This window comes from Heliconius melpomene, chromosome 19, assembly GCF_056956725.1.
Source record: "Heliconius melpomene rosina isolate 202511_hmr_F chromosome 19, ASM5695672v1, whole genome shotgun sequence".
NCBI lineage: Eukaryota > Metazoa > Arthropoda > Insecta > Lepidoptera > Nymphalidae > Heliconius > Heliconius melpomene.
The window spans coordinates 2,630,240-2,639,080 of record NC_140407.1 but is presented as its reverse complement, the minus strand read 5'-3'; the positions used below and the strand labels follow the sequence as shown (position 1 = coordinate 2,639,080).

Sequence of the window (8,841 nt, the reverse complement as noted above, 5' to 3'; positions counted from 1 at the left end):
ATGATATTTAGTTTACTAAGCTTAAGATTTAAGTTACTTTTGTTTCAGAACTTTCACAAAAATCAACAAAGAGCATCGCCCTTATTAACGTCAATCTAAACTTACTGTAGGTAATATGAGTAATGTAAGCGAGCGCTTAGTTAAACGAAGTATTTGTAAACGGTATACTGTACGGTATAACAGTGCACTATTAGTACAAAAGTTGTTTGTAATGCCTAATTAGCGAAATAGCTTACATGCTCGTACATGAAGTAGCAGACATGGAGTTCATTATTTTAGATATTATGCTTCTTACTTAAATTAGAATTGTTTTATATTTTCTCTAAATTCTGTATGGAATAAATAAGAAGAACAGAGTGGATGTTATTAAAAAGTGAACTCAGGCGTAGGTAAGATCATTGTGGTGTATTGGGACAGATCTTTTTGTGATTGTGATTTCAATGTTAATTAGAAAGGAAGGAATCTTTTCTTTAATTAACTCTGGCAAGAAGCGTAGCGTTTAGTACTTACACTCAACAGTCAACACACAGTATATCGAATTCGGGCAGATAGTATCTCAGCATTAAGTAGTTTTATTTATATTTTTTTATATATTTTTTATATATATTAAGTTTATTTTTCTAAACTTGAACCTACGAGTAGTTATAAGTTACACCGCTTACACTGTTGTCTAGTAAATGCCATGTGTATATTTATGTTAAAAGAACTGAAAAAAATAAAAAAACCAGTCGTGGCACAGAGCCACAAGCGTACGATAGGTTGTGGGTACGATTCCAACTCAAGGAATTGAAATATTTAATATTTTCATGTCTTCGTTCTGGTGTAAAGAACACGGCGGCAAACGAGCAGCAGAGTGTCTTGAAACACTAGGCTCCCTCTATCTACCTCTGCTACTCAGTGCGGGATCAGCGTGAAGCTGAAAATGAAATGCTCTCATTGTGGATCGCATTGATAAATTATAATTATTTTCATTATAAAACTCACTAATATCTACCAAAAATTCTTACTAAATAAATAATATTAAATTTCTAATACAATTCAAACAAATAACAATTTGTTTAACGATTATTATTTCATTTCTTATTCAAGACATTAACTTATCACGTTCTGCCAGTGCCTTTCATCTTAGATTAGTGGGTAAGATAAGCATAATCCCATAAGACATTGCTATCTTTGTCTTTAACAGATTTTCATCTTTATCATTATTTATTTACGATTAAATCAACTAATTAATATTTTGTAAATATATTGTGAATAAAAAAATGTTACAGTATAATTAGTTTAGTATAAAAAATAAATTAGATAGAGCCCTTTTAATAAGCTTAACATTCACACAACACCATATGCTCAATATTAAAAAAGTTCAGAGTTTCAGAGCATAATATGACATAATTATATATTTAATGGGTAATGTGTACTATTTTATTTCTTTTTTTTTAAGTACATCAATATTATACACTGAAAGAATGTGAGGTTAGAGTTATTATTCTATGATTAATGAGAATCAATTTTTGCATTAGTAAATATAATTATGATTTATATTTATAAATATTTATAAAAAAACTTGAGTCCAGGCCAGAGGACTAAATATTGGCAATAATATTTTAAACGTCACTGTCAAGCTAGTATTTTTGACGTTTAAAATACGTCTTGCAGCTGATTGTTGCGGTGCGGTATTAGCTACGAGAAAATTCTATAATTTATAAGTGTATTCCTCGTATATTTAAGTATCTTTATACAAAAGTCTCAGCAAATTAAACTCATCACCTATACAATGTCATTTTTAGTCAAGCAATGCATCCGCAGGGTAAATATTTAAATAAAATAAGTAAAAGTTTGCATAATATATAACGATGAAATCATTTATATTCTTATTCTTTCAACAGGTACTGGCCCCAGCTGTAACAGTAGCAAAAAAATCATGTTTTTCAACTAGTAAGTATTACATAATCTAAAACTATGTGATATTTATCTGTATACCTGTAGATGATGTTTACTACTAATTAATATTTTAAATATATGTATTTTATGTCAAAGGCATATTTTTTAACCTTTTTGGTACTAAAGTTATAAACAAATTAATAAATAATTTAAAAAATGTACATTTTTATTTCACAGCCAGTATAGCATTAGCTCCAAAAATACAAAAACCAGCTCCTGACTTTGCAGCAACTGCTGTTGTAAATGGAGAATTCAATCAATTAAAACTGGCTGATTTTAATGGAAAATATGTTGTCCTTGTTTTCTACCCTTTGGACTTGTAAGTATTCATTAATATTCATGTTTACAACAAATTTGTTATTCTTTTTGATTTATAATGAAGGCTAATAAATATAAGTAAATCATAGAATTAAATATTTTGGAGCTATTGTGGTGCAGTGGCACAGCATGTGACTATTGATGCCAATACCATGGGTTCTGTTCCCATTTAGGAGAATGAGTTCTTTATTTCTTCATCTTCATTTCTTTACTCTGGTTGCAAAACAAAGTGTGTCAATGTGTTCTGCCACTCAAGACAAACCCTCTCGAAAATTCTGCAGAAACTGGGAAATGGACATGGACTTGGTAGAGAGGTACTCTACCCTGCCACATGTGGGATACAAATTTAAATTACAATATTTTTATTATAATTTTCAAGCTTAATAAATTAGTATGTTTAACAATGCAGAGGGACAGCATCTGACTGTAAAAAGAATGATTTAACCCCAGCAGTTATTGATGTAATATTCATTAATTTCAGCACTTTTGTCTGCCCAACTGAACTAATCGCTTACAGTGATAAAGCTAAGGAATTTGCAAGCATTGACTGTCAAGTGATTGGAGTATCTACTGATTCTGAATTCAGTCATCTTGCATGGATCAATACACCAAGAAAGGTATTCCTTTACATACTATCAATGTTGCATATATCTATTTGATGGGCTTTTGTGTGTTAATAGTTATTTTTCTCCTTTTAAGTCTAGTTTGTTTTAAATAATTATTTAAGGTGTAAGTAAATTCATTTAAAAATTTCAAAGGCAGAAAAAAGATCATATTGCTGGGGTGACTTACAGTAGACAACAAAACCTTCCTTAAAAGCAATGTGAATATTTTATGGTAAACAAGTTGTGGCATCCCTAAAATGAACCTTTCTGAATTTTGTGCTTTGTTTATTTGAGAAGAAAATATTCAAAAGTCCTAAAATCAAATGTGTGGCACCTACAGCTAACTTCATAGTGGCCACAACTTGTCCACTATACTATACTAGATTGAATCGTTTTCAGGATGGTGGTTTAGGTAAATTAGATATTCCATTGCTGGCAGATTATAAGAAAAAGATATCACAGGATTATGATGTTCTATTGGATGATGGTTTTGCTTTACGTGGTGAGCTATTTAAAGTTACACATTTTTTTCCATATACTACCAAAGCGAAGGTGAAAGAACAAATAATAAACTAAGGCTCTGCTATATGTGTATGAATCTAAAAAAATGGAGTTATTTTTTTATTTGCACTACTTTTTTATACTATGATGCCATTTAGAAATTATAAGTTGTTAAATAATATAATTATTAATAATAAGAAATAATGTTGATCTTTCAAGTCATTGTGGTAAAATTGGATTTTATTTTCATTTCCTTGCTCTGGTAACAAGGCAAAGCGCGGCGTTGAGTTCCACTACTCAACATGCAATGTCTCGAGATTTCAATGGAAGTGAGGAATGGAGTGTAATACCGACCTTCCCTGCTATATGCAGAATATAATATAAATAATAAAGCCTCTTTATTCAGACTGGTTCAATTTGATACTATTAGTTACGATAATTTAAATGCAAATTAGATTTCAATGTTTGTGTGTGTTCTTGGATGCCATTCTCCTCCACAGCTTTCCAACTACTCTCTTCCCACCATTTGAATTGGCAACCTCTCTTATGTTTTCTAATTTTTGGGTACCACATTGTGACGATTTTACTCCACTATTTTTACTCCACTATTTTACTTTTTCTATAAGCATATGAAATGGCTATCTCCATAGAGATGCAAGGTATGATGTGAAGGTAAAAAAAATAAATATATTTTATATTTTTTTCAGGCCTTTTCATAATTGACAGAAATGGTATTTTGAGACACCTGTCAGTAAATGACTTGCCAGTGGGACGGTCAGTTGAGGAAACTCTGAGATTAGTTAAAGCTTTCCAATTTGCTGATAAACACGGAGAAGGTAGGTTGTATTAATTAATATATTTTATTCAATAGTTGCTTAGTATTGTTAAGGCCTTTTTATGTGCTACACTACTTAATTTTATCATGTTTTATTTTATTATAAATTTAAAGTCTTAATAACAGAGAACCATTTAGTTGCCGGCTTTGTGTTATCTATTAGTCACTCAATAATAGAAGAGTTTTTGTTATACATATGAAAACATAATAGAGCCTGATATGTATTAATATATTTTTTTCTGAACAAATTAAAAAAATGTATAAAATATTATTATAATTCCAAACACTCCCTGTATATAGGAATATGGATCCACAATCTATCTATTTAACTATATAAATATATATATATCTATTTAACTTAATTTTTAAATTTTATTGCACCAAATGGTAAATAATATATTTTTATATATTTTAAAATTCATATAATATATTTTTACACCAACAGACTAAATTGAATTATATCATTGCATTTCAACAAAAACAACAAAAAAAAGGAACAACTATAAAAACACATTGCATGATTACAAAATGCTTATTTATAATTTAATTTATTATTATATTCAACCTTATTATCATAATCAAGAATAAATTAGGTATAACCCTTAAATGCATAAAGTAGTAAAACTGCAACATACCATTCAAACGACCATAAAATTATTAGTATGAGTTCAATGCATGCTGTTGCAGGATTATTACTATCATGGTGATATATTTAATCGAGTGGCAACACACTTTTTTTCTTCACGACTGTCAAAACTATTTTTTTTTATTATTTTTCCCTAAATCAGCATATTCATGGCTCCAAAATATATTTTTTCTCGGTCTAAAAATAAAATCATGCATAAAATCATGCATTTAAGGGATAATAAATAACTGTTTTTTTTTTCAGTGTGCCCAGCTAACTGGAACCCAGAAACAAATGCAGACACAATTAAACCAAATCCCAAAGGAAGCAAGGAATATTTCCAAAAAGCTAATTAAGAAAAATATTATTTAGCTTAGTGTAAGAATAAAGACTTGAGGTCTATAAATTTATTTTATATAGTTTGTCTGTGGGAAATAATCTAATTCACTACCAACATTTTTAGTATACAACTAAAAATTGTTTGAGAACAAATAATATAATATTATGATTTTAATAGATGTATATAAAAAGAAAATATGTATTTTATTTCCATATATTTTATTTAATCCACACTCTATCTCCCATATAGTAGGATAGGCAGATTGAATAGTGTTGAGACACCCCTAATTTTCGATACATTGTTGAATGGCGGAACTGACTTTGAACTCTGTTTTACCAGAGCAATATAATGAAAATAATTTATTAGTCTGAGTAGCCCTAAATGTTTATTACATTAAAATATCACTTTATTGTATTCTAACAAATCTGACTGTTCAAACAATGATTGTGGGTTAAATTTCCACTTCAAGATATTTTTTATATTTCATATAAAACTGTTTCAGGCCATGGTGCAGAGGCACAAGTGTGTGACGAAAGGCGAATGGATGTGGGTTCGATCCCCACTTGAAGAAATGAAATATTTATTTAAATTTATATTTTCATTCCTTTTGTTAAGGCAAAGGGTGGCATTGAGTTCTGTCACTTAAGACATAATTCCTCCATAATTTGAATGGTTGAATAGTTTTAGTTTAGAATTCAAATTCTACATAAAAAAAGATACTGTTTTAAAAATTTAATATTTTTAAAAATTACTTGTACATTATGGAGGGATATAATTAGTAATAACAGGATATGAACCCGTATCTTTAATAAACCCTCCACGCGTTCGTCGCCAATTAAGCTTTACATTACATCGAAATTCTTATCTTATTTTATTTTTTTGTCTGATAGGGCAATGATCATAATTAAATTCACTTTGCAATGCAAATATATCTGAAACAATTCTCTTATTGTTAATAATAAAGTGTTTGGTGATATGAATAAAAAGGCAAATTGTTTATTGAATTGTGTATATTTCATTATTATGATATATAAGAAAGTTCCAAGTATAGCATCTAAGTCTTAAAATATCACTAACATTCATATACAATGATAAAATATTTTGATAACATCAAATGTAATATTTTTAAATACAAAAAAATCATCATTTTTATATGTAGTTTAGATAATATAGGCTCTATAAGATTTAACTATAAAATATAACAGTTATATCATCAAAGAAGTAAATATTCAGAAGTTGATACAACATTCAAGTCTAATGGGTTATCAAGTTCATTTTAGCAACTGTAATTAAAATTGACTAAATTGCTGAAATAAGTTATATTATGCTCTTTATGAATAGTATCATGTACTGTTTATTATTATTAATTTTGACTATGGATACATGTTTAATTAGATTTTTTAAATTATCTGGCTCTAAATGTAATGCCACTTAACATACAAGACTTTGAAAATTTTGTATGTGGCTAAAAAATATACTTTCTATACAGAACTACTGTGAACTTGAGTATTTTTAACTACATCGTTTGTAGTTTAATATAGTTAATTATGTAGTTTAATATGGAATAGATTCTTTTGATGTCCTATCAATATATTTTTGATACCATCTGAATAATAGTAAATAGAAAATGGAATCTCTTAACACTAGGTTCCTTCTGCCTACCCTGCTAAGTACAGGATATAGTGTGAATCTGATTTTTTTAAATAGTAATTCATAAACACTTATGCTACAATTTTGTATAACATAGAAGAGTAATATCATAAAATACTATAAACTATACATAAAATGTGCATATATGCCATTATGAATTGTAAAGTGTATATTTAAACCACCCTTTAACCTGTATCATTCATAAAGTCTTTTCATTCAGATTCAGACTATAGTCTTACAGTCCAATGGCACTTTCGTCCTAGAAGTACCGTCAGGAGGAATCATCATCTGAATCCAAATCAGAAGAAGAATCATCTGATGAATCACTGCTTGAATCTGATGAATCGCTGCTCGAATCTGATGAATCAGTTTCATCATCGCTATAAAAATCAGTACATTTTTTTACACCTGGCAATAATGACATAGATGCCATTTTTACTGCCATTTCATTTTCCATGACTTGGGTTTCCTCAATTTGTACCAATCTTGCAGCCTCTTCTAATTCTTCTAACTCCAATTGTAAATCTGTTTTTGTTATTTCAATGTTGGCCATATTGTTACTTAATTCTTCAAACTCCTCTGGCCTACATTTTTGTAGGAATATTAAAAAGTCTTTTATATATAGTTGATTTAGTATGTACCTGGCATCATTGCTTAAATTAAATAATTGATAAACATTGATCATACATTTAATAACAAATTTCTTTCCTTTTCTTAACAAAGAAACAAGATCATTTTTCACTTTGTCACATAATTCAAAATTTCTAAAGATTGGATAAACTAGGGCCCTTCTGTAGCATGCCACAAGCACTTCTTTCATATCATTAAAGACACAGAACCAACACAATGTTGATGATAGTTTATTGATAGTCCAACTAGATTCAACAGTGCCTTCATTTAAAGTTGTTCTCTTATCATAACAATAACCAAAAAATATATCAACTAAACCAAGAAAAACTTGATTATGCTCCGATTTGCTTAGTATGAAATGTTTATTCGGTAGCTCTTTTAAAATATTTACATCTTCTTCTGTAAAATCTGCATCTTTATTAAATTCCGGCTTATTCCACGCTAAAGTAGTGTTTAAATAAGGTTCTATTAATTCAGTATCAAAGAAGTCTGCTAAGTAGTGATCTGTTGAAAATTTGTGATCTTCATACTTTTCACGTAAAGAATTTCGTTCTTCAATGGGCACTCTTTCAGGTATCCTTAATTCAAAAATCTGAGGGAACTCTGTCCCAATATCCTTGAAACCTGATAATATTTTACTTGCGAATCCATAACCGAATTTATTATTTTCATCTTCATCTGATGCTTCACTTTCAGCGACGGCAACACCATCTTCTTCGAGCATTTCAACTAAACTTGGATTAACATCTGGAATATCTCGAGGGGCAAGCAAACTGGTGATCATATCAAGATTTTCAAAATGCTCGCCCGGAGATTCTTTGTCAAAAGTAAGACTGAAATCTCCGGAGTCACATGTATAGGAGCCTTTAGAACGATCATTCTCGACTATTTTACCTGGTAGGCGTAGCCTCAGAAAATATGGGCTCGAGACAAAGAGAAAATTTTCCCCATCAACATCGATCTCCGTTTCGCCGATGTTTGTGTAAGGAGCGTGGACAGTAATAAATATATGATTCTCGTCCTGAGATAACTTAAAGCGAGGAGTTAACATATTGAATCAATAAAATAATCATGTATCTGAACAGTATCGATTGATAGTTAATAATAATAGTAACTTGCTATATAACTATCGGAACAATAACACAAGCCGCATGCGCGCAGGTTCTATCACAACAAATATGCGGCGTGCGCTGATGACAGTTGACATCTGACATCTGTCACTGACATTTAAAATTGTTGCTCTGCTTTGTTTATAGCGTCACGACTTACGAGCATGCCGTTTGAGCACTACTCACTTCGCCAGTGTCACGTTGTATGAAGAACGCACGAAGGAGATTGTACGGTAAAAAAGAGACCATGGTAAACAATAGGAATGTGTGAATGTACGAGAGCGCAG

The 8,841-nt window shown here is 30.0% G+C and overlaps 2 protein-coding genes across 2 annotated transcripts; one reads left to right on the top strand and one right to left on the bottom strand.

Moving 5' to 3' along the window:
• The first annotated feature begins 1,626 nt into the window (after nt 1-1,626).
• LOC146528335 (peroxiredoxin-2-like) lies at nt 1,627-5,360 on the top strand. Its single transcript, XM_085203896.1, has 7 exons — nt 1,627-1,807; nt 1,887-1,935; nt 2,119-2,260; nt 2,741-2,876; nt 3,264-3,366; nt 4,073-4,201; nt 5,090-5,360. The coding sequence occupies exons 1-7, from the start codon at nt 1,775-1,777 to the stop codon at nt 5,179-5,181; spliced, it is 684 nt and encodes a 227-aa protein (XP_085060022.1). The 5' UTR covers nt 1,627-1,774; the 3' UTR covers nt 5,182-5,360.
• A 1,581-nt stretch (nt 5,361-6,941) lies between these two features.
• Nucleotides 6,942-8,628, bottom strand: LOC146528334 (protein SHQ1 homolog). Its single transcript, XM_085203894.1, has one exon. It carries the CDS (start codon nt 8,494-8,496, stop codon nt 7,087-7,089), a length of 1,410 nt encoding a protein of 469 aa, XP_085060020.1. The 5' UTR covers nt 8,497-8,628; the 3' UTR covers nt 6,942-7,086.
• Between the last annotated feature and the right edge of the window lie 213 nt (nt 8,629-8,841).

What these genes read in the sequence shown, in the direction of transcription:
- LOC146528335 (XM_085203896.1), top strand. Translation starts at nt 1,775, where the DNA reads ATGTCATTTTTAGTCAAGCAATGCATCCGCAGG. An exon ending in AAAATCATGTTTTTCAACTA is followed by an intron (nt 1,936 to 2,118) that starts GTAAGTATTACA and finishes TTTATTTCACAG; the next exon opens with CCAGTATAGCATTAGCTCCA. An exon ending in GTTTTCTACCCTTTGGACTT is followed by an intron (nt 2,261 to 2,740) that starts GTAAGTATTCAT and finishes CATTAATTTCAG; the next exon opens with CACTTTTGTCTGCCCAACTG.
- LOC146528334 (XM_085203894.1), bottom strand. Translation starts at nt 8,496, where the DNA reads ATGTTAACTCCTCGCTTTAAGTTATCTCAGGACGAGAATCATATATTT.